We start from the raw sequence: 25,616 nt of genomic DNA, 5'->3' as shown, positions 1-25,616 counted from the left end.
CAATTTAAAGACTGATTGTGTCTGTTAGGTATATAAACTGCATCAGTACCTGCAATTCTCTTCATCCAGGAGGCCTCGTCGATGCCGAGATTGTTGTTGAGGATCTTGAGGATGTTGCCGAGGATGAGGCTGAGGTGCTCCGAGGTGACAGTAGTGCAGTAAGTGCTTCCACCACTGGCAGCCTGGTTTTCAGGGCCCCTCTCCCACCAGTAGGACAAGTAGTTGCACAGCATGGGCAGCACCACCTCGATCACATGGGGCATTTCGGTGTAGCGCGCTCCAGACTCAGCCATGTCATTGATGTCTTTCATGAGCCCGTCAAGCCGCGGCATCCCAGGACACATCTCCTCGACTGATTCTCGTATTCCCAGCACTAAAACATAGCGAGAGTTTCATTCACACATGGTTACGGAAGCTTAAGTAATACCAGGTTGCGCTGTTTTTAAATGTGTCTATTGGTAATGGGGGAAATTGTTCTAGAATAATGAAGGCTTGACTTTTATCATCAATTTGTAACTCACCTGCTCGATCTCTGGCACTCTTGGTATTAAAAACGGAGCAGGGGTTGTGAGTGTTGAGCTTTGGCTCCAGGAAGGCTACAGGCATGGCGCCAGCAAGAGTGGCCAGACACTGACCGAGAGCTGGCAGCTGCCTTAGAGATACAAAATTATTAAATGGCAACGTGTTTTCTTTCTCTTCTGCTAAGTTATTCTCTTCACTTAAAAATCTACACTGAGGATACCTTTCCACATAGATGTTTTTTCCAGTGCCAAGAGCAAAGAGGCTGGTCAGGATTCGATAGCAGGACACCTGCACATTATCCACTGAGGGAAAAAAGAGAAAAAAAGTTACATGTAGGCTGTAAAACTGGAAAGAGATTTGTGTGCTTCTACAGCAGTGTTTTTGCAGTAGATGTGTATGGAGGTATATGATCCGATGATCAACTGATGGATCGATTGTTTCTATCCGTCTGCTAGTTATTGTGGCTTCTTTTAAAAGAACTATGTGTGTTGTACTGCTGTCTTGTGAACTGCATAGTGAGGTGTTTTGTTTTTTGTACTTGCTTATTGTGCTAATTTCTGAATATCTACACTGCCATGAATTGTGGTAATGTTGGCTAATGTGCAGTGTCCTAATCAAATAAATTAAATGAAGTAAAATTAAGTGATTGTCTGGCCATATCTCTGGAGATCATTGTCAAAGTTTAGAAATCATCTTTATTACTTGGAACTAATACGAGCACGGTATTTTGCAGTATACTGGAACAAGTCTTGCATGTAAGGTCTGTTCAATCAGGTGTTCAAGTGTTAAAAAAATTTCACATCTGATAAAAGTCGTTTTCAGCTTCAAAACAAAGTAAAAAACGAACCCACCACCTTTGATCATTCCCTCTTTGTCAGGACTTACAAAGCAGATCTACTCCAAAGTGGTGTTGAGTGATGTGCTCAAACAGAGCAGTTAGGATGGGAAGCAAAGCCACAGTTGTGTAGTTGATATTCTGCGACACGCCTTTCATCTGGGAGCGAGAGTGAGTGAACTTCCCCAGCTTCAGGTTCTCAAAGGTCTTCTCTAAGTCCTCCGCAGCGTTCTCAAAGAACGTCCTGAGCCCCACCCTGACCTGCTCCGAGCCCGACTTCATCACTGTCCTGTTTGATTCAACAAGAGCATAAAATAAATAACTCAAAGCAATTGGTATGGAACCACTGGCGTGTGTAGCACAAATACTACTTAATATGCATAAATGCAATTGCTACAACCTAACAGTCTGGAACAGTCTCACACATGATGTAAAATTCCCGAGCATTAGCCCATCTGTCCAGAAACGGTGCCATTAATTATTTATCCAGTGAACTGGGAGAAAATTGGAATTCAAGGTGAGTCAGCCATTTCTGAAGCTAGGAAAGAAACTTCATGAAACAGCACAACACATTAATATGATTAGTGTGTTCATTCTCAGCATTTCGCAGTTCATAACATAAGTAAATAAATTACCCATTGTTAGGCCTTAATGTGTCAGGGAACAAAGAAGGCAGAGATGAGAAACGCTTATGTGGGCATCATCTGTAGCTCTTCAGCATAAACAAGACGCCATAATGCAATGCTGATTTAGCCTCATTATGTATGAGCTGCATTTACAAACAGTACCTTGTCTCTAAAGAGCATTATGAGCCTCAGGCAACAAGTGCTGCATGAAATGTGTTCTGCCTTATTTTAATGTCAATGGAAGTTCTTTGTTAATACCAATATCTCCCGAAAGAATAAAAGACTGTTTAAAGGAAAATGCTAAAAAGAAAACCAATATGCTGCAAAGGATCCAGGTCACATTAGATCCACTTAACAAAATAAAGGTGTCAATGACTTTCAAAGCGGTTCATGGTTACCTAAAATAATAGCCTTGAGCTTTTTTTTTTTTTTTTAGGAGGGAAACCCTAAGCTGCCAAGTTTCTTGTGTGCTTTGGGCTCTGCCTAATTTGTGCGCACCTGGTGTCGAGTGTGTGTGCCAGGATGTGCAGACAGCTGACCATGGTGGTGGAATCACTCCCTACAAAAAAACACAAAGGCCATTAGCATGAACACAGCAGCTTCTTCTGTTGACTTTCTGACATGACTCATGAAAGAAATAACTAAATGCACTTGTATATGAATAAGAAAAAAAAAAAAAAAACCTCTTGCAAAGGTTAATTAATTATGTGCTCAAATTTCTTAAACTAAAAATATTCTGACAGATGAGCCTCATTGGAATGAACATTCTAACTCACAATTAGCATGCCAATGTAATTTTTCTTCCCTTTCTTTTGTTTTGCATTTGGTGATCTTAATTGGTTTTCCTCTGTTGCTCTGTTTAATAAATGCAATTCAAATCTTGTATTTTGTTTACCTTTTTTATGTAACCAGTAACCCAGGTAATAGGGGAAGAATCCCTAATTAATTTTGCAAATAAATGCCATATTATTTAATATGTCTTTATTCTGAAGACTGGTTGCTGCAAAAATAAACTAATGAATGATGGTAAATTAATTTTGCATCTTGGATGGAGTCAGACAGCAATAAATGTCCAAACCTGATTATGGTGCTCAGGATGCTAAAAACCCAAGAGATGCTGTCATCGCAGTAATTATCACTGATTTTGTTACTGCATGAGTTTTTCCAATAATGCAGGCCTTTGTTTTTAAATCCAATGCAGACAGCTGACAGGTGTTCTTATACATAGCTAACAAAAGGTTGCAGGGGATGATCTATAAAAGGTGTTACACAAAAAACACATTTGCAAGAACGTCACTGACTAATAAGTGTCAGCTTACCAAAAAGAGAAATCCTATGTCTGACAAGAGCTGCCAGTTTACAAAATAGGCTGTAGTATGAGAAGCAGAAATAGGGAGAAAAACAAAATTCAGAAAATCACAATGACTTACATAAATGAAGTGATTCAAATTTCAGCACAGAAAACACGCAGCAAGGCACATGTTTTCTGTGCTGACAATGTTTGTTGTCAGTAAACGTGTTAATTTCTACCTGGTGACCATTTCCTTCTCTTTGTTGGAGGCGTAACCACTGCTGCTTAGGTTCTTGTTGGGAGAGGAGAGGAAATACAAAGAGTGGTTCTTGAAGTATTGATCGATGAGTGGGAGGAGAACCTGAAGACCACCAACAATGAATGTAAGACCAGATAGAATCCACAGCAAAAAATAATGAACTTCTAGATATTTGTATTTGCTAACTTTCCTTACTTTGGCAAAAAACTTGATTTCTTGTTCATGAGGGGACCTGTCTGTTTTCCCACTGGCTGCCATTGCCTCTGGATTGAGAAAACATGTTCTATTTTAGACAACAAGAAATCCGCAAGTGTACTTTAATGCTCTGGAACAGCATCATACCTAAGTGGGCGATAAAGTCCTGGGCTGAATCGACATACTTCAGCAGCTTCTTGAGGAATTTATAGGCAAACCTTTTTTCCATGGAAGAGGAATCCTGCTCCAAGTCCTTCAAACCTCTGCAACATAAGACCTTGTCTGTAAAATACCATTCTTAAACAACTATATTTACTTTTGATAGCACTTAATAAAGCAGTCAAACAACCAGTGATGGTTATAAAGTGCAGCTAAGATCTTAACACAACCAGTGACATAGTCACAACATATTGACCTTGTAATGCTATAGCCATTAATTTGCAGGAAGCGAAAAAGGTCCATGGCCTTTTCTCGATCACGGGCCTTTTCCTTGGCTGTCAGCGTGTCATAGGGCACCAGGAGAGGATGAGTTCCTCCGCCTGAAACGACAAATGGCCCTGTGTTCAGATGTGATTTACTCCCTCACCATTCAATGTGTGAGGGCAAACAGAGTGGCTGAACCTAATTTGTCAAGAACACAGACTCTCAAGCATATTTACAGAAGTACATGAAAAAGACAACAATAACAACCGCACATGGCTTTGTAATCCACCCACACGCAAACATAAACTATCTTTCTGTTTGGCTGGTGTCTTTGTCCAGTTTGCATCCCTAATACACTTCATTAACTATGCACCTCTGCTTCCAAGGTCACTTTTCTTCTTCTTGGCCCAGATGTTATGGTAATTCTCAGCCATTACTTCCACCATCCCCTTGGAGCGAAGACAAAAAGAGACAAACTCAGTGAGGAACCCTTTTCCCGCCCACAGAACTCATCCATATTCAGAACAGACTGCTTTGATCTGATGTGCATTTACAAGCTCCTTTGATTTAAAAAGGGAAAAAAATACAATAAAGCCAAGTTTCTCACCTGCAGTTCTCTGGACAAAGTCACATTACTTGTGTCTATTGGGCTGGGATTAAAGCCATTAGCCTGGAAACACATGTAGATTTAAAGTGAGACAATGTCAGCTTTCAGTAACAAATAAACATTTTGATGAAACAAGATTTCTCCCTTAAAAGGATTTCATAAAGGAGCACTCGTTGATTTAAGAGCTTTGTGGAAAGAGATTAACACAGAATGAGTGATCTGCATAAATCCTTACAACGTAGCAATGCTGTAAAAATAGCATTTGACAAGAACTAAAAACTTAAGCTAATATTTTCAAAACTCAAGACAATATTAATTATTATTGGACAAATACTAGAAAGTGCACAATTGAAGGGTTGTAAAAGATAATTCTTGTCACAATTTTGACTGATTCTCTGTGTTCTGTTTCAAACAGAAAGAGTAGCACTGATTTTTGAAAGTATGTTTAGGACCTTGGTAAAGTATTCACACTATTCATACTCTTTTCACATTTTATTATGTCTTTTATTGGCTATTGGTTTATTCTTCTTCAGTCAGACTGGAAAACATCTATGAACATGAGTGTTCAAGTTTCACCACAGATTCTCATCTAATTTTAAATATAAACTTTAATTGGGCCATCTGACACACAAATAAGATTTGAACCATGAAAGGCTGAACAACAATGTTGTTCAGCCTTTCATTGAGGTAGATTTGAGATTTGAGAAAAGCCTCAAATCTTTTCCATCCCCTAAAGGTTTTTTTTTTTTCAGGTTTGCCCTAACCAGCATGTCTGATTGGAAGATATCTCTTTAAAAGTCTGCATCAACAACAACATTTTGTCTCGCTGTGGTAACAGAAACACATACATAAAGAAAATGAAAATGAGCAAAATTGTATTTGTGTGACAAAAAAAATGAACAAACCGTACCTGAGAAGCTTGAGATATTTTCCTCATTTTCTCATTTTCCCTCTGCAGACACATGCTCTCTCCATCCTTTGTCCTGTCGATGCTCCAGCCCATGGCCAGCATGCTTTTAAGCGAGTCCCTAATGGGCAATCTGTAAATCTCCTTCTCCTGCAACACAATAATAAAAAATAAAAACTACATGCAAGCAAATAGGCATCAGCCTTTACGTTGCTATTCTAAGCACGTGTTTTTACCTTTTCTGTCAGGGCTTTGTAGATCCTTAACTGAGGGTGAGTTTTAGCTTTCTCATCCACACAGTCCCCATATTTCCACCCCAGCAGCACCTGAGATACAAGCAGAAACAAAGTTGAAGGAGAAGTAATATTCACTGATCCTACTGTTCAGTAATTAAGGTGAAGTACACCACAAATTTAAGAGTTACAATGTTTTCAGAACTTGCTATTGTAAGTTTTACTTAAATTTTCAGCAAATGTTACAACACAGTCTGAGCAGTGACTAAAATAAGGATGAGAAGCTTTGCCAGAAACAATTACTGCTGTCTGTCCATCTTTTATTTTGATCTTCTTAATTTCTCAAAACATTCATTGTGCTTTGATTGGAATTCTCTCCAATTTAACAACCCATATCTCCCCAAACTTCACCTGCAATCCAAGTATTATGTTTAACATTACCTTCTCTGCAGACCATTTCTCATGGCAATGCTCAGCATATTTGTTGGTCAAATGTTCAAGTTTTTCTGGTAACACAATGCTAAAAAAAAAAAAAAAAGAGGGCATCAATTACTCTGAAAGCGTGAACTGACACATGTTAGCAAAGTCATTAACATGTCATTACTCAATATATTTAGTCAGAATGATGCTGTTTTTCTCATTGATTTTAGAGTCTATAATGGCTTACTTAGCAGTATTGATGGGTTTGGGGTCAAAGTTTCCCTGAGCATCCACAGAAACAGGCTTTTCAACGGCAGTGCTAATGGAGGCATCCACATAGTCTGGTGGCAAAGCTCCAGCTATAGCACTGAGACAAGGCATGGCCATCTTGAATAACTCTGGGTCGTACTTCTGCAACGGGAAAGAAAAAGGCACAATTGATCAAATAAATTCTGTTATACAACATTTCACAGAGAAGGAACTGTCCTCAACAAATCAAGTAATGTGTTTTACATTTAATTTAAACCGGATGGGTCAAAGGAAGAGACATTAATGAAGAATTATTCTAAAGCCTGAAGAACCAGCACACTTAAGGACTTGGATCAATGATGGGCTGTCCAGATATTGATGTTCTCTGCCCAACTCTTTGCACAGCCTGTTTCCGTGATGGGGCATTTAGTGAGATGTGCTGAGTCTGGCGATCTGCAATGCTAACACGTCGAAAGCATTTCCTTGCTTACATACAAATTAATAAAAGACTGATGAGTTCTGTTTTTTTCTTGAATTGTTTTTTTTTTTTTTAGATCTGCTTTATAGAAATAAATTTATTGACCAATAACAGATAAACACCAGAAAGAGAAAATGGTGCAAGTAAAACCTGGTGAAAAATGAAGTATAGATTTTATAGAGAAAAACACATAACGTTTATGCTTTCCAAAAAATACGTCATACGTTGTTTCCTGGACAGACAGACAGATAAAACAAGTTTACATGAAGAAATAAAACAGTTTCATGCTAAATCTGATATGAGAAACATTTGTTTAAATATATACTGCAAGATATTAATTTCACATGTGTAATTTGTGTTAACATGTTTCCACGCTGATCTTGATGTAATATGAGCATTTGTGAATGCAGCTGGTTGAATCATATTTGTAATGTAAGTGCACACTGTGTGGTCAGTATGACTAGAAAGCCTCTATACTAGCTAGGTCTATGCACCATTTTTGTGCAACTCCATGAGTTTCAAATTGCCACGATTTATATCTCTAGGAGATTTAAATAGAAATTTATGTTTCCCATAGTATATCATTAAATAAATTATACAAAACCAAAATCACATGTGTGAGCACCAATTCTTACATGTGATTTTGAACGTGCGAAATTCACGTATAACAAAACAAAGTTCTGAAACAAATGCCACAAAAGAGCACCTTACCCTCTGGGAAAGAGAATCAAACACCCCCCAGAAGATCCTCTTGGTGAGCAGAAGTTCATCTTCAGATGCTGTGCCGAAGCTGCCCCATCCTGAGGGGAGGCAGTAGTACTTCCAGTTCTGCTCATAGTGGTTGGTTAGAAGCTGGAGGCAATGAATACGAAGAGGAACACTTATTGTAATAAATAAGTATGGACATAGAAGTAAGATTAAGAGTTTATATAAATTTGAAGACCAGTTGTTAACCATTACATTCTTTAAAAAAAAGAAACACATTATTGCCAAAAGGCACGTAAACATAAAATCCAACACCTACTTTATTATTTTTAAATCCTAAATGGCAGGTTTTAATAAAGGTGTTACCACTTTTCCCATGTCTCAGATTTAAAGTGGGGAGGGGGAAAGTAATGCAGAACAGTAGCGTGCAGTTTATTACATTACTGTCTGTAATAAACTGTCTGTTGAACTGGGGTGAATAAGGCTTTAGTATTTCCCTACAAAGCTGACAACCCGACACATCCAAGGAACAAAGTGTGAGCATACAAAAACCACACAGAAGTAAAAGAGGTTAGAGAGGAAAAATAGGGAAGAGGGAAAAGAAAAACAAATCCATTCAAGACACTTTATTTAAGATATAAGAGATACGTATTGCTAACCCTTAGAGGCATCTTGCAGTATTCAGTCAGCAAGGGCACGTCAAAGACGAGACGGTGCAGGAGCTGTTGGAGCATGGAGGGGCGGAGGTGTCTGCACAGAGATAACACTTTTGCTCTGGGCATATTGAAACTCCGGTCAAACTCATCACGCCGACATAAAAGAATAAATAAGTAAACTGAGCTGAGAGTTATAATATAATTTCCCTTGACAGTCACTAAAAGATGCAGTTCAAATGAATGGTTTAATACAGGCAGGAGAAACTTTGAATCTATTTTTGTGTTTCTTACTTGCAAATAGACAGTAAACACTCTTCAATGGCGTCCCTCTGTGCCTTGGTCAGTGAGCGGCCCTTGGATAGCCGGTAGATAGTGTGCAGTGTGGAGTCGATAAGAGTGGCATAGTGCTCTGTGCCAGCAAAGAGAGGCGCACACCGGGTAAGGAGAGGCAGCATGGCTGAGCCGATGTAGCGATTCATAGCCAGGGCGGTCTCAGTGGTACAGAGTCCCTCCTGGTGAGAGAAAATATCAATATATGTTTATGTATAGATTTAAAAACATAATCATTCAGGCGTGAGCTATACATGCCAAAACCACAGCCTTATGAGGAGCTGATACTATTTCTCTCCAGAGATTATTGGTCCTGAAGATCATGTTATTATGGCTGTTTATTTCTTTGTGTCCCACATTGCTGTCAACTCAAATTACCGTATCCAGAGTGGTAGCCGTCCTCAGGTCGGGGAGGAAGCCGACTTCGAGCAGGTGTAGCAGAAAGCTTTGGTCTTCAATACCATACACCCTGTCTAAAAACAGCACCATCGGGGCTTTGTGGTCTGGACAGAAGCTAGCTGACATGTCAGGCTCAGTCATTGATCCGTCTGAGAAGAATCAAAACAGACAGAAAAAGGCAGCACAATATTTAAACAGCTTAGTTCACTCACGAATAAAGTGATAAAACTAACCAAGAAAACATATACGGTACATAAAAGCTGTGTTTCTTTATTATGCTGGCAGTTTTTTTGGTGCCAGGCTCTCACTTGCTGTATTCCTTGTTTAGCTGCTGATGAAACCGGTGAGCCAGTGCACACAGCAGCAAATGTAATGCCCAATCTTGTCATGCTTATTCAGATCGATCAATGGAGCAAGACAGCTTGCCATAGAAATCATCTGGCCTACTTTGAGTCAAGGGAGAGTACCGTAAAGTATTGGGCTACTAAAAAGACATGAAATGAAATCCATAACTTTACGCTTTGTTTGAAATGTAGACAGCTTTGTAACCCTTTTTTGTGTGTTGAGATTTCTGACATCCATGCATGTAAATTATGTACCTATAAAACATAAATCTCTAACATAAAAATACATTTTGTATATATCAATAAAACTGTATATTCAAGGGAAATATACTAACAGGTACCTTTGTTGAGAATGGGCGTTTTGAGGGGAATGCTGATAATTCCTACAAGGTCTTCGGTGGGCACTAGGGAACGTAATATTGCTCGAATGCGCAGAGCTTCACCTTTTCCTTTGTTGATGAGCTTAAAGGAAGCAAATCCAGGAAAATTAAGAGTCACAAAAAAACATCAAGAATATACAGCTAGATGACACCAGAGCACTTTGATAGCAACCATAATACAATAAAGTTAATCTGTTTTGTCATTTTAAGTTTTCAATTGCTTATGCAACATGCTGTTTTCAAAAAACACAAAATTGAAAATTATCTGGTATGTATAGTTTTGAAAGATAAATCAGAAACATTCAAAATCAGCATTGAAAGGTCAGAGCTTCACGATGCTGATTGTAAATCTCTGGTGAATCAGAAATTTACGATCTCATATTTACCAGAGATCTTACATCAGCAACACATCTCTGATTAGAACTTCTCTAATCAATGTTTAGCAGAACCACCAAAAATGTCACAAAATTTAAAACACACATACATGCATCTCAGGGGCACAGCGTCCCAACAGGTCAATGAGGGCAGAGTAGAATGACATGATGGCATTGCCCATGTGGACCACCTCCTCTTCATCATCGCCATCAGCTGACCTATCAGAGAAAAATAAATAAAAGAAGATAAAAAGCATTTTTAAAAGGCCCTACACAATAGTTCATGCGTCAAAGAAGGAGCATCTGATCTTCATATTTAAAATCGTTGGCTTACAAATCAGAGCTGACTCGATGCACAGAGCCTGGCAGGTCCAAAGCAGGAGTCTCAGAGATCTTAATAGCCTCCTTCATCGCAGCCAGTAGGCCGTTCCCTCCCTCTCCTCTCAGTGCAGGGCCAAAACACTCTGGACGTCGGATGAGCAGCTTCACCACAACGCTCGAGTTCTCCTCCACGCTCTCTCCTTGAACACAAACAGAAACCCCTATGAGCTTGTACATTCAAGACCAAACAGCAAGCTTGCTCTTCCTGAATACGCATTCATCATTTGTTTTAACATAGCTGGGTAAATGAAGCTGTTTGAAGATTTTGATGCTTTCATAGAGGAAAAGAGCGGTATAAACACTGACATATTGAATGAAAAAGAAATGTGTGGGTAGAAGCAGAAATACCGTTGACGAAGACCGCAAAACGCAAGAAGGAGAGATAACGCTCTCCTTCTATGGGGTTCCAGCCAATGTCTGGGTACCCTTTAGCCAGAAGCATGGGACAGCTCTGTAGACCACATCCAGCCAGGTATGTAACCACCTACAGATAAATAATGTTGTTTTCATTATGTAATGACAAATATAAGGCACATTCATTTGTTTGATGTTTCTATTTATCCATAATCTTAATTTGTGTTGGAATCAGACAGACCGACTTTTACCGAGAGACAAGAAACTACAAGTCCTACCTTGTCCAGATCAGGTTCCTCCAGTGCTAGAGCTAAGCCGTTGTTATCCATCACAGAAGATGCAGCTACATCTAGAGGCGTAGATCCTCTCATCGCTGGTGAAGCTAAAATGTCCAGGACACATAAATCCAAATGCTGGTTACTGTTCCATTTTAAGGCAAGTTCCCACTGATGTGCATGGCAACATAATCTTAACAATCAGCAGAGGGTGCTATTTCCCTTTATACTTTTTAGTCCTGTAGGCATGGTTGGTAGAAGTACCAATGGTAGTATTTGGATTGCCTTTAAACATATTAAGAAGAAATACTGCAATCAATTATAAAGTAAACACAAACTTCATGTAGAGCTTAAAAACAGACAAGACACAAACAAACATACCACAGACGTAAAGAAAAATAATAAAATAAATTAAAACATTGCCATTTTGCTCTTATTGTGCATTGTATAAATCAAGATGAGTGTGATAACAGAACTGAGCTGGGTTTTACTTTCTATTACTAACTAAAGAAAGCTGCTCCACAAAACAAAGCTGATCTGAATATTAACTATGAGATTCAAATCCTTAATAAGTTTCCTAACACAGACCCGACATATGGCTTGAGAGAACCAAAATGGCAAAGAGGGGTAACCTTTAAAGGTTACCCCTCCAACCTGTAACCTTTAAAGAAAGGATTACATGTATTTTACTCATCTTTAAAACATAATAAATTCATATTGCATTTAAAAACAAAGATTACATGAGTTTCATTCAACATTAAATTATAATACAAGATTACTAGTAGCTCCAGGATTTTGTGACCTGTTTTCTGTGTGTCCTGGAAAGATCTCAACCAGTTCCATGACTCTCTTTTTGCCTGACTATGATTTTTTATGATTAAATAGAAAAAAAGTAGAATTAAAGCAAAGTTTGCAGGACACAATAACAACAAACACAACCAGATTAATTTTATTACCGTCTGACTCTACTGTTGGGTCTTGATGTCACCTTTGTAATTAATTTTAAAGGTAACTTTATTCATTGTTGTTATTAAACTAAAATCTCCAGCATGGGGAAGTGGGATGAGCTCGACTTTTCTCGACACATAGTACAAGGTTAATAAAATCATCTGCTTTGTTTTCAGTGAAGCTCAGAAAATGAAAACTATCTGTGCCTTAATAACATTAAAAAGCTTTAAGGTCAATTGATTATTTGGCTTTAGATGCAAGCAAATGTGGTAGTCATCTGCATAGAAGTTGATTGATCTGATGTTTACAGAATACTGCAGAACCCAAAGGGAGCAAGTACACTGAAAAATGTATTAACCTCGCTGGATTTAAATTTTCAATGTAAAAAAGGAAATCCTAACCAGAATTGTTTTAATGCTTTGCAAACATTTCAAACTGTGAAACTATCAAAATGCAATTGTTCTTGATCTAAAAAGTATGAGAACTAGTGATCTAGAAAGTTATTTTTCAGAGACACTTTAGATTTACTTCCAACCAGTCCATAATTCCTACATGCTGTAAACCCACATGGTAATTGAGTTTATCCAACGCAGAGTGGGGCTACAAAACAAAGATGCACTTACCAAGACCCACACTACTGTTCTCTAGCAGGTAGCTGAGGTGGTCAAACATGGCCTTCTGGTTCTGTCGGCTGATCCGACAAAAGTAGCACAGGAAGCGACAGCAACTGGCTACCATTTTAGGAAAAGCAATTTCCTGTAAGGTGGCATTAAACAAATAACATGATTATGTCCTTTCATCTTTTCATCTTGAAATATTTTTTCACAACATCATTAACCGTAAATTGAAATGGATTGGTGTAATTTCAGATAAGGTTGATTTAAAGACTCTGCATTAATCTGGGTACAACTGGTTTCTAACTTTATATACTCCTGCATGTTTTCATTCCTTGTTGATATGTAAAAGGTGTAACACATTCACACATTGCCAGTCACTCAGTCACTTTCTGTTGTTCCTGTCTTTCTGCCAACATGCTGTCAGAACGATGCCAGCAAGCATAATTCAAACACAACCATAATTCACACACAAAGCGCTTCACGCAAAGCTGGAAAATGCACAAACTTCATGAGGATAAGAGTAACATTGTTAGTAGTTTTGACATCAGTGGGTGCCTCTCTGATTGACTGATACCTAATGATAAATAATAATCAGTGTAGATACAGATGTCTTCAAACCTGAGACTTGTCTCCTCCCAGCACATTCACCATGACCTCCATTACGGTCTCGTGCATGCCCAGTATTCTCATCAGGTTTGGGTGCTGGTAAAACACCTTGTTGTTCATGATATCACTGCAAAGTAAAATAAGAGACTTGTTACTAGACGTGGGTAACAAATCAGACCAAATGTTAGTGACACAAGTAATCATAATCAAACAGCCAGTTGGTGTTGGTCTATCAACAAGTTACACTGAAATATGATGATGAAAAATTATCCAGCAACCTACCTGAGTCCATCAATCATGAGCTTCTCCTCCTCTTTCCCCATGCGGACAGACAGCAGAGACCTGATTTGACCGAGGGAGGCAAGGAGGTGGATGGTGTCCTGAACCGAGGCAGCACTGATGGTGTAGGTCTTCCTCATTGCCCGGAGAAGCTCCCCAATGCTGTCATACTGCCTCCTCAGAAGGCTAAACATCTTGCGAACGAGTTTGGGGTCTTGGATGTGACACTCCTGGGCCCAGCTGACCATCGTCTGAGAGATGAGCTCCTTCAGATTAGCTAAAGAAGAAGTCCTGGTAAGATCACTGTGTCATTTTAACAAAAGAACAATATTGGCAACCATACAAATTCATGCTAAAGGAGCATTTAATATATCTTAATTGTTACACAACTGATCCTAATTCTTGATAGTGATCTGGTCTATAGAAAACTGATGGACCATCTGTCCGACAAATCATATTAACTAAGACAAAATTTTAATGCACAAACCTAGCTGAACAGAAGCAACATGATTGAACAGTTCACATGTGGGTTCTGTCAAATGCTTCATTAAAATTGGAGCAATAGTTTATGGTTATGTGTATGTCAACTATTCAGAACCATAAACATTTTTTAGACATATCCAATGTATTATATTCAGCAATATATATATATTTTTAGGTCCAAAGTGAAATACGTATTAGGACTATTTCACAGATTGATTGTATATGAGGACAAAATTGTATCCCTGTATAGATATCATGGAACAGAGGAAACAATATCACCTGTAAGCTGTCAAGAAGTGCTAAAATGGGCATAAAACATCAAGATAGGCTTGGGCAACTTACTGATGTCAAGGTTAACCATGGTTTTAATAAGTTATGGTCTCAAAAGTGTTAACATTTAGTGTTACAGTTTGTGAATTTTGTGAGATGGCAGAGTATGTAACAAAATTTACTCCAGCTTAATGAAGAGAATCAGCTCTGATTTCTTCCATCTGCTGCTCTTACACTTCTTCCGTGCTTTAAAGTAAAAAAAAAAAAAAGGTTGTTTTTTAAATGTGTACTTTTATCACAGGCTGGGTAAACAACTATGGAAGCACCACTCATCACACTTGATAAAGCAAACGTGTTTTTAAATTACACTTAAGCTATAAGCGATTGGCTACTTGATGAGATAATCGGACTAATTAATCAAATAAAATCAATTTGTTGGGATTCTGTTTATTCTATAAAAAACAGAAATGCAAAGTTATGTAATATTCTGCTAAACGAACATGTCAAAACTACTCGTTTTAGCAACTTACAAGGTCAAATATACAAAGTCTGTGCAGAAAGATAAAACCTCAACAAATAAATGTTACAGAAAAGACTTTTACTACAGTAAGAATCAATATACAATTGAGCAAGTCAACTCCATCTAGAGCATAGCATCAATTAAAGAATATCAAAGTGCTTTGCAATTCTACTACATGATATACCCAAAAAAATATTTGGGGAGCAGTATGAGTTAAGTGTGCAAGTGTTGCTTTTATTTAACTTTTATAAAAAATAAAATAGTTATTTTTGGCTAACAGTTTTTACTAAATACTGTATTATAGTGCTGGACAATGAACAATTTCAATAATTTATTTACAAACAGAAAATGTCAAAAAGAATGATTATGTAGGCTTCAAAATTCAATAAATTAGACAACACCTTCTATCAACGCTGGATGACCTTTAAGATTTTCACAAAACAAAGAAGAAATCACAAAGAGCAGTGTTAACTTGATTTGCATAAACATAAACATTATTTACACTTTTAAACAGAGCTGCAAATGACATTTCTACATCAATATTATTGCAAGTTGAATATTGTCATTATTGATCCATAACATCATTCAGTTCGTTTCAAACTTTGTTTTGAAACTAACATTATTGTAGGCACTAGGCTTTTAACTTGAATTGATTAATGAAACTGGTATTGCCATGATTTCTTTTGTCCATATTGCACAGCTCTATGATATCACAAGCTTTTACTCAAGAGAAACCAGAAGTGACAACTCATCCTCTCAGCCAGTTTGCTTCACATCAACAGACATTCATGTCACACTATAAACCACACATACACACACTATTAATTTGTTTCTGTGACAAATGTAGCCCTCCAACATTTCCTCCTCAAACAGATGTGGCTTGTCAAGAGTTTCACTGACGGCAAAACTAGCATGTAGCTAAGGCAAGGAACCATGTCTAACCATTAAATGTTTATGCTGGTCGGGTCATTCATCAAGGAAGAAAATAAGTTCTGTCTTCCTTTTACTTATTTCTCTGAAATAATGGCCACGATAGTGGTGTTTGTATCTTCAGGGTATCTAAGACTACAGTTGATTTAACAGGAAGGAGAATTTATGACTGGAGTCTCAATGTTTAATTCACCATAAACCCTGTTTGCTTGTCTACCTATCTTCTCCAAAACCTTTGAAAGTACATGTGCTTTTTCATCTGTAAATACAGACACAATTAACACACACTCTTTTAGCCATGCACAGAGCAACTGATTGGAGACTAGAAACAGCTGGTAAGTGACTGGTCAAAAACACAACAACATGTTTTCTGATCTACACTAAGCCTCCAGCTAAAAACACCACTCTGGTGTGAAGACACTAACTATGCCATTTTCAGGATTACCGAGATTACTATAAAATAAGAAAACAAAAGAAATTTAAAAATGTTTAAAACCACAATATATTTTGTATGACATGTCAAGACATGTCTGCTATTCATTCTGGCTTTGAGAGAGCCGAGGAGAGCAAGATCTTTAGCAGACACCAGGAAGGCAGAACATATTGGATTTGGAAAATTGGCATTCTTTAAGAAATGTCAGAGTTAAGGTCAGAGTTAAGAAAAATGCACATGGTGAGACTGCTGTTTTAATAATAATAGTTGTCTTATCTGTGCTAACTTTTAATAGAATTAGCTAACAGTTTAATAAGCAAACTCAGTTAGAAAAAAATAATAGTGAAGCACTGTTTGATAGGGGCTGCACTCTTACATGTGCATAATCACCTCTGTCCGTATTTTATAGTTCTCTAACTCCAGAATGATACGGCTGTCATATTTTAGAAATGTCCAAGGTCTTACACACCTGAGTAGAACAACTGAATTACCTATTAGAATGCAACGAAAGTCAACAGAGCACTGCTAATATATATTTAAATATGTTGTGTTGTAGCTGAGACATCTAATAGTTGCAGGACACTGGCCCTCTAGTACAAGACCTTCAGACCCCTGTGCTATATTGTGTTATTTAAAAAGAAATGAGCATTGGATCATTTCAGTATTAGTGGGTTGCCTTTTCAAACGTAGAAATTGCAAATTGATCACAAAATTCTGATCAATGCGTCACTTTTCAGTATCTAAGAAACAGCATGCATATCTTAAAACAACTCAACAGCTTTTAAATGGATTGTAGCCTAATGTTTGGTGGATTTTTTTTGGTGGGGTGGGTTTCGGTGGGGGGGTTGAATTGAATCCCAGTTTTAGATGCCATTAACATATCATTTAAGAACCTTAATTTATCCTTGGCGGTTATTCCCAGAAGATGTATTTGCTTAAAAGCAGGCAAAGTGGAACCATTATGCAAATGCCTGTCTTTTGACTCCCTGTGCATCGTGGGGTACTAATCTGGTTGATCATGACAGTGTTTTTCCACCATTTCCTTCTATTTTCTTGCACATGCAATGTACATGAGCTGAACATTTAGGGAAAGGCTGAATGGGCATCATACATAACGACAGTACCTTATTGTCCAGTTAATAGTATTATAAATTCATGCCATCGCTTCTCTATTTCTGCATCAGCACACAATCACCTTTGTCAAACGGTAGACACATTTGTGCCTGGAAAACATTTCATTCATATAACTTTGAGACCAGTTAGAGGGTTCTGAGTCTATACGCCAATGTATAAAATAGCATCCATCCATCCATCCATCCATCCATCCATCCATCCATTTTCTTTACACCCTTGTCCCTTAGTGGGGTCGGGAGGTGCTGGTGCCTATCTCCAGCTAACGTTCCGGGCGAGAGGGGGGGTAAACCGTGGACAGGTCGCCAGTCTGTCGCAGGGCAACACAGAGACACACAGGACAAACAACCATGAACACACACACTCATACCTATGGACAATTTAGACAGACCAATTAACAAAACAATCATGTTTTTGGACTGTAGGAGGAAACTGGAGTAACCCAGAGAAAACCCACGCATGCACAGGGAGAACATGCAAACTCCATGCAGAAAGACCTGGGCCGGGAATCAAACCCAGAACTTTCTTGCTGCAAGGCAACAGCTCTACCAACTGTGCCACTGTGCAGCCCCTAAAGTAGCTGACATTAAAATAATTTTACTTCAAAAATTGTAAGCTCCTCGAAGGCTGAACATTCTTAATGTGAGTGCAGAATGAAATGCTGACACCAGAATTCTCTTCAAAGCTTAGGTCAATTGTGAATCCTGACCTGTGCACTACAGACATAACTGGAACAAAACGGTTACTTTATTTTGAAAAGTAAAATACTTTCAGTAGAACCTCTGTCTCTCTCCTGTTTAATTGATGAATTTGATGCTGCTGATCAAATTGGTTTTCTAATTTTTCTGCCCTAAAACAAAACCAAAAAAACCCACTAAGTGATGAATTGTAGTCAATCCTTTGCCTAATCTTTTTTAAATATCCTTAAGTCATTCAGATTGGGAAGAAATTAGCTGTAAAGATTAAATCTCAAGTCTTGCTACAAACTATGAAATAGTTTAACTTTAACTGGGCAGTTCTACATGTCTGCCTGTATTTAGCTGCATCTATTTTTTAAACAACTCTTAGAACTCTAACTTTCTGGTCTCTGCTGATAAAACGAATTCTTACTGCCTCCACTATGTTTAATGGAAAGTTTGTGTTCAAGGTAATCTGCAATCTGCAGTGTTCTTTTTGCCACTTTGTGTTGGTTCATCACATACACCCCTTCTCCCCCTCCCAAAGGCACTGTTGCTAAAATAGTGAAATGCACTAAAATAGGTTGGATGACATCAGAAGCACTCTGATCTTGCTTTTTACTGCAACAGCATTTATACTTGCTATGCAATTCTTTTTAAGACAGAAAAGTCAATACAACTTGTTTCACATTTATCTTTCTGGTAATGCAATGCTTGAGAGCCTGTATGCTTTCCATGAATGTGCATCTTTGAGTTTATTCACATTAAGGGTTTGGTAATATTGACATTTTTTCTTCTTTTTTTTCATATTTCTCCTCTCCCAGAGCTGACAGATGGTGCTCTTCAGTTTGGATTCTCTCCTCCATCAGACTGTGTATTTCCATAAAGAAACTGAAATAAAATTGAAACGGCTTCTACACGGCAACTCAGTTCAGACAACAGCCAAAGACATACATGTAAGAAAGAGAGGAGCAAATAAAGAAAACCTTCCCTCCATCTGGCAAGAGAAAAGTAAAGGGGCTGTGCAAACACAATAAATGTGTCCAGGTGTAAAAGGAACACAAATTAATCAAACCAAAAAAAATTAAAGAAAAGCATGTTTCTGTTTTTCAAACTAGCTCATTTTTAAATGTTGGACATTCAACTGCTGTATTTCCTATAATGTTTTCCAGCGGCCAAATTAATGAAATTTACTCCATGCCACTGTGAATCTACACAACATTTAACAAGCACTTCAGGACTACGAATTATTACAGTCATAGGAAAAAAAAACAATGATTTACTCACATGGTGCAGCTTGTTTCTTCTCTGTTGGTTCTTGAGCTTTATAGGACTGACTCTTAATCTTGTTCACCAGCATAAGGAGGCGACCTTTAATAGATGTATCCCGTTCGTCTTCGTCTTCCTCCATTGGGATTCCTAAAAAGCACAAGAAAGCAAACACTATCCATTTAGTATTGAAACTGAATTTCTGCATAGCTTGTTTTTTGAGTAGGTTAAGACAAATATTCTGAGTTTGATCCAAAGAATAATAAGTACACCACCACTGTCCTAAATTATTGTCAATATTAAGTCATATTTTATTGTTTTCTAAATAAGACATGGGGGTGGGGTACCAGAGCAGCATGGGGCCCTGCAGCACAGCTGGGACTGCTGTTTGCGCAGCAGTAGAAGGATTTGGTAGATCAATTATTTAAGAAAAAGCTCAAAATGTCAGAACATTCTTATAAAATACTGAACTCTGTTGAGAGAGCTTGTTTTTATCAACTTTTTACAATATCATTTGTGAAAATACAGCACACTTTTTAATTGCATAAAGATGTATTCCATATTTAGTTATTTACATTCTAAACATGTTCTTAGGAAAAAAACTAATGAAAAACTAATCAAAAAATATCATTTCACAGTGACATCTTGCAAATAAAAACAAAAACAGCAATAATCTGGCTGCATGCATGGCAACACCCTAAATACCTTGTTTTATGCTCCATTTGATCCAATTTCAATATTTATTAATGAATATTTGTTGATTTATTTTTATCTTAACATTTTTCCTTGCATTTCTTAGCTAAACTGTATAGGGCTTTGTGGGAGATGGTTTTTATTGCATTTTTCATGGAACAAAAAGCTGCCATTTTACTAGGCTATGCAAACGCTTTAGAGTTAGTATAGATAAATAACCAGGACACCAAAAAGCAGATTCAAAAATCCATTATCCATGAATGTTTTAACTAAACCAGCAACCACAGGCTGCAAGTTGCTATTAAAATGTGAATTACATTCTTCTGACCTTTCCTTGTGTTTTAGAAGAACCTATAAATTATTAGTGTAAATCAGGTGAGCAAAGGAGCGAAGTCATTACTTACCTTTAAAGCCTTAAAGGGTCTTAGACCTAGATACCTTTAGGATTTACTGACCAGGCTGTTGCCCTGCTATCCAGTCAGAAAGAAGGAGGTTCAGAGGTCTTGATATTTAACTCTCTCTGGCTACTGAGCTCCTGTGCTGCACAGTTGTCCAGCTATATTCTTCCTCTCCAAAAACTTTCGCAAAACTCCAATGAGCTAATTAAAAATATTGGCCTAACGGTCAGAGGTTTTACAGTGCATTACAAAAGTATGTATACGCTTTGATGATTTTGCAAATTTTACTTTATTTTTTGGGCACTAACTTTATGTGATAGACCAGCACAACTACAAAGTATAAGAAAAATGAAATATGGTTTTAGTTTTCCTTTTGGTGTTTGAGGTTGAGCTTCTAGTTTGACAACAACTCAAAGCATTCAGCCAGAGATGCAATGATTAATTTAATCAAAGCATATTTGTTAGTTAAAATGGCCCAGTTAAAGCCCAGATGGAAATTTGTGGCAATACTTAAAGAATTTAAAGATGATTTATATCCAGTCTTAATGCATATTCAAAATTTTGCAAAGAAAAATGTACAGAAATGTGTACAAAGACTGAAAAGAATCCACAATATTTGCAGCTGTAATTGTTGCATAAAGTGATAACATAGTAGGAGAAAAAAAGTTTTGTAGATAATATTAGATAAAGCCCTGAAGTTTGTGGTTGTAATGTGATAAAATGTGTAAAACTGCAACAGGTGTGAATACTTTTACAAGGTCTTGTGTCTGTTACACAATTTTATTTGCAATAAGACAACAGAAAGAGGCAGTTGTGTGATTGTAATTCCTACTTATTTTTAAATAAGCCTTTGTTGTATTGCTATATGTTTATCTACACTACAGCAGCAGTTTATGCTGCCTTTGTGAATCTCCTGTAACAAATTTTAAAATTGACTAGTGCAATATAAGTTCATTACATTGCATTACGTTTACACAGTACGCACGTAGAAGAAGCTCGTAACGTTTTTCCTACATTTGCATCTTACCACAGTGGAGCTGCAGCTGGTTGTGGAAGTCGTACAGCTCCTCCTGTATTTCTGAAGGACACGGACAGTCATCTCCCATACTGAAAGTCAGCAGCATGTTGATCTGAAATGGGAGAAAAATATGAAATCAGACAAGTGTATCCACTCTACAAAATATGCATTTGAGTATCATTTGAAGCTGTCCCTTTCTATTAAAGGTTTATGTATTTAACTGATGACTCATCTTGCCTTTCATTTCATGTCATCTCAATATAATACATCAATGTCAGATTTACAAAAAAGGCAAAAAATAAAAAATAAAACTGCGTTTGTGAATAAATGTCTCTGCAGCAGCAGGCAAAAGGGCGATGCAAGACATTAAACTATAAGAGAAGTGGGGTACTTCGTCTCCAGCTGTGACTTTTAAGAGACACTGAGCTGAATGCGTGTGCGGTTCTTTGGCTGAGAGCGGCTGCTCAGCGGTGCACGGGATGAATTTGCCTTTAAGCTTTATTGAAGATATAGAACAGTTTCAGAAACATTTGGGACAAGGAGCAGCTCTCACTCTCTTGAGGCCAAAAGGCAAAATTGGAAGACTAATGATGCAAACCCCTGTAGACTAATGGATGGATGGGAAATTATCCATTCATATAAATGAATCATAGGCATTATGCAACTCTGTCCCAATATCTAGTCACATACGCAGCTGGAGACAGGGTGCCTGCAAGGCTTTTTTTGTGGCAATATATTGTAACCTCAAAAGAAACTTTTCAGTTTAAGTTCACATAGCAAACATCAATAGAAGCGTCAAATAATCCAAATGCAAAGTCGTAACCGATCAATTCTAATTTTAGTCCAAATTAAAAGTTAATTCTTCAAAACAAGTCACATTTTATCAGCCAGCCATCCATCCATCCATCCATCCATCCATTTTCTTCCACTTATCCGGGGTCGGGTTCATGTGTGGATGGCAGCTGCATAAGTCTGTTGCGTTTAGCTCCAATCATTGGTTGGCTCTGTCTTTTGAACCATAGCTTCAAATAAACACAAACTGACTGATTTTTTTTAAGCGTGCATGTCAGCTCACAATTTTGTTTTTTGATGTTGAAGGTTCAACATCAGAAACATTTTTTAACTGTGATATTGCCTGACCTGCTCCTGAGGAGGAGATCTGAACTCTTTGGTCTTCTTCGCTGTAACGGCTGCCGACATATTGAGGGCCAGCATGAGCTCATTGTAGCGGAACTTCTGGTTGTACTGCAGTTTGGAGACAAAGCTGTCTGAAAAGGACACAATGGCCTCAATACGGTGCTTCAGCTCGCAGTCGCAGAAATAATGAAGCAGCTCACACATCTGGGGAACAGACAAAGGGAGAAGACACAATTCTCAGAGATGAAGGTGGTTTTTAGTACTGCTTTGGATAAAACAGCCTTAGAGTTTATACATTATCCCCTCTAAATAGATAATTTCATGTTTGAATGACCTTTGATAGGAATATTACAGTGAACCACTTCTTGAGGAAATGATAAAGAAAAGAGCTGTGGCCGTTCTTAGAAATTAGTACCAACACATTTACAGATGTTTCTCAATAAATCATTATCTACTCAAGAATTGATTTTATTTCATTTTATTTCAGTACTTCAGCGGTATTTCTTGTTTTCATTGTTACCAGTCGTTTGACGGGCTCCGGCAGCCTCTTCTCCAGCAGTCCTTTCATTGGCTGTTTGGCCTCCTCTGCGGCCTCCTCCTCTCCCGCTTCAACTGCCTTGCCCTCAGTACCAGTGAGTCCCTCTTTGTCCGTGGGCCCTGGGACCCCTTCCTCACGAGTATCTCTGAACACGTTTGGGTCTATGAGCAGTAAAATCTTTTGAACGTCCTCGCTACCTAAAACCCCCATAGTCAGCAAGGTGCTAATGAGCTTCAGGATTGGGACAAACTGATACTCTACGCCTCCTCCAACAGGATCTCGAATGTGGTGCCCACCGCCTTGAACAGCTTCTGTCAGCATTGAAATAGCTTTTTCCTTAAGTGCATCCAGTGGGATCTGCGGACTGTATAGATAATCCCTCTTGGTGCTGATGAAGCATGGCGGGGTAAAGTTGAGGCGGGGTTTTAGGGAGGTGCTAAGTCCCACCCCTGGCGGGCTGTGCTTTTTAGAGGCGCTGGAAAAGAGACGAATTGAGCGAGTCTCAGCTGTGACTGGAATGATGAACTCATCTTTCATCATGAGTCTGGCCTCCTTGGCGGTTTCTAAGTGGATGCTGATCAGAACATTGTAGAATCCCTCCCGTAACATGCCAGAGAGGTACTGATTATCTATGGTGTATAAGAGCTGCGACTGGTCCAGGTGGCTGCAGAGGGCGTGGGCAACGCGGGTGTTTCCCAGCGCGCACAGGGCACAGTAGAGCTTCAACGTGTGATAGTGGAACTTCCTCATGTCCTCCTGCTCTGACAGCTCCATAATGTCGACACACCTTTGAAATGAAAGGAAGAGACACATACGACATTTACTAAAATGAGCTATCATTTAACTAGATTTAACACAGCACCAATCTGAATATGATCCCTGGATAGTAAAATAAAAATAGAATTTCATGCATCTTAAACTTTTTTTTTTTTTTTTCCATTTTGTCACATTCAAACAACAAACGTGAACATGGCTAAACAGACTTTCAAGTTTCAAGCGCTAATAATATGAAATGTGTGGGTGCATCTGGATTCACTACTTTATATCATGCATTCATCATCTACACCCAATTATCCTTTTATCCTTGGGGGTTGGAGTGGGGTAGGGATTGACAATGGTCAATAATACGTTCCCAGTTTCTCAAAGGGCAACATGGAGACACACAGGAATAACAATCACTCTCTCATCCCTTGGATGTCTCTGAACTAAGAAGAGAAGATATTATTTAGTTAGTTATACTGTGAATCAAAAATAAACAGTGAGTGAAAAAGAAGAACTTGAATGTAAACTTTTCGCTGGACTATAAAACCTCCATATTTTATTTCATTTTATTAGGGATTTGCTGATGTGCAATCCTGGAATAATCCCTTTAAAATAGCCATAGTTGATCAGTACTTCTGTATTTGCACTGCCACATCATTTAACATTTAACACTGAAACTGAGTTCAAGCTTTTAATTCTTTTCCCTTTTTATGTCTCGCCGTTACTCAGCGTAACCTCAGGGGGAGATTTTTCTGGATTACGTACAGGATTACCAATTTGTCATGGCTTTTTTCCACTTGTAGATGTTTTTTAGTCCTATATGAAAACAGAAACAGCTTAAGAATAAATCTCAGGTTGATGGCAATTAATTCTTGGCAACAATTAGTCGATTTCTTGTTGTTGGTCCTTGACAGTGAGTTACCAAAAACCCATTGAGGATTATTATTTGATTAAGAATCTTTGTTATGTCATAAAGGTGAAATGCATAATAATAAGAAAAAGCAATTTGTTTTTGTTTTGTTTTTTTTATCCTTCAGCTACAGCAAACTAATTGGGTGCACCACCTGTTTTCCTCAGGAATGTGAACTGCCAGCATCTGCAGAGGCTCCACACACTGAACCACCCAGCCGTGCCTCTCGTTCACTCTGGCTGTTTCCACTTTGAGGAAGATGTTGGGCATGCGGCTCCACAGCACTGCATTGATTGTCTGGACATCCAGTCGGGGTGGACACTGAGGCACCGGGTTCTTGTGTTCGCTCTTAAAGATGGCTGATGATAGTGGCATTGCGTTCTGTGCAGCACAAGCAAATGCATATATATGTATATTCATATGAGCACTTGAGCATGTTTCAGTTCATATTATATAAGCAATTACATCTCCTGAAATAATTAGATGAATTGAACTATTTCAAGTGGTAGAACAAGTGTGTGTTGGAACAAAAACAAGAGTGTACCTTTATCTTAGCCAGCTCAAACTGAAAGAGGTTTGGGCTGGTGGGTCGGACAAACACGGCAGGAAAGAGCTTTGTGTTTGGTTCCACCTGGAGCAGAGAAAAGAACATTCATGTTAAAGTAAAAAAAAAAAAAAGACATAAGTTTTAGTAGGAGCAAGAGGGAAGGACTTACAGGAAGCATTTTGGTGATGCGTCATGAAAAAGTATTAC

The 25,616-nt window shown here is 38.2% G+C and overlaps 1 protein-coding gene across 3 annotated transcripts in view; it reads right to left on the bottom strand.

The window, feature by feature from the left end:
• The window catches only part of LOC103458525 (ryanodine receptor 3), a 108,702-nt gene that overhangs the window by 26,009 nt on the left and 57,077 nt on the right, over nucleotides 1-25,616 (bottom strand). For all 3 annotated transcript variants that reach the window (XM_081603659.1, XM_081603658.1, XM_017302490.2), the window contains 34 exons: nucleotides 25,407-25,493; nucleotides 25,017-25,243; nucleotides 23,173-23,977; nucleotides 22,656-22,856; nucleotides 21,525-21,627; nucleotides 19,425-19,556; nucleotides 13,697-13,970; nucleotides 13,427-13,541; nucleotides 12,815-12,947; nucleotides 11,247-11,350; nucleotides 10,963-11,098; nucleotides 10,568-10,754; nucleotides 10,344-10,452; nucleotides 9,821-9,941; nucleotides 9,115-9,284; nucleotides 8,698-8,918; nucleotides 8,410-8,500; nucleotides 7,757-7,897; nucleotides 6,566-6,729; nucleotides 6,340-6,418; nucleotides 5,902-5,991; nucleotides 5,669-5,815; nucleotides 4,759-4,821; nucleotides 4,525-4,600; nucleotides 4,144-4,267; nucleotides 3,876-3,991; nucleotides 3,729-3,796; nucleotides 3,514-3,635; nucleotides 3,303-3,352; nucleotides 2,482-2,542; nucleotides 1,408-1,646; nucleotides 743-824; nucleotides 522-652; nucleotides 50-373 (listed from right to left, as the gene is read on the bottom strand). In XM_081603659.1, coding sequence (XP_081459785.1) covers nucleotides 50-373; nucleotides 522-652; nucleotides 743-824; nucleotides 1,408-1,646; nucleotides 2,482-2,542; nucleotides 3,303-3,352; nucleotides 3,514-3,635; nucleotides 3,729-3,796; nucleotides 3,876-3,991; nucleotides 4,144-4,267; nucleotides 4,525-4,600; nucleotides 4,759-4,821; nucleotides 5,669-5,815; nucleotides 5,902-5,991; nucleotides 6,340-6,418; nucleotides 6,566-6,729; nucleotides 7,757-7,897; nucleotides 8,410-8,500; nucleotides 8,698-8,918; nucleotides 9,115-9,284; nucleotides 9,821-9,941; nucleotides 10,344-10,452; nucleotides 10,568-10,754; nucleotides 10,963-11,098; nucleotides 11,247-11,350; nucleotides 12,815-12,947; nucleotides 13,427-13,541; nucleotides 13,697-13,970; nucleotides 19,425-19,556; nucleotides 21,525-21,627; nucleotides 22,656-22,856; nucleotides 23,173-23,977; nucleotides 25,017-25,243; nucleotides 25,407-25,493 — 5,293 coding nt within the window. The remainder of the gene's footprint in view (nucleotides 1-49; nucleotides 374-521; nucleotides 653-742; nucleotides 825-1,407; nucleotides 1,647-2,481; nucleotides 2,543-3,302; nucleotides 3,353-3,513; nucleotides 3,636-3,728; nucleotides 3,797-3,875; nucleotides 3,992-4,143; nucleotides 4,268-4,524; nucleotides 4,601-4,758; nucleotides 4,822-5,668; nucleotides 5,816-5,901; nucleotides 5,992-6,339; nucleotides 6,419-6,565; nucleotides 6,730-7,756; nucleotides 7,898-8,409; nucleotides 8,501-8,697; nucleotides 8,919-9,114; nucleotides 9,285-9,820; nucleotides 9,942-10,343; nucleotides 10,453-10,567; nucleotides 10,755-10,962; nucleotides 11,099-11,246; nucleotides 11,351-12,814; nucleotides 12,948-13,426; nucleotides 13,542-13,696; nucleotides 13,971-19,424; nucleotides 19,557-21,524; nucleotides 21,628-22,655; nucleotides 22,857-23,172; nucleotides 23,978-25,016; nucleotides 25,244-25,406; nucleotides 25,494-25,616) is intronic.

Source organism: Poecilia reticulata, chromosome 22 (genome assembly GCF_904066995.2).
Source record: "Poecilia reticulata chromosome 22, P_reticulata-male-v2, whole genome shotgun sequence".
In the NCBI taxonomy this organism is placed as follows: domain Eukaryota; kingdom Metazoa; phylum Chordata; class Actinopteri; order Cyprinodontiformes; family Poeciliidae; genus Poecilia; species Poecilia reticulata.
This window is presented reverse-complemented; position numbering and strand designations above follow the sequence as displayed.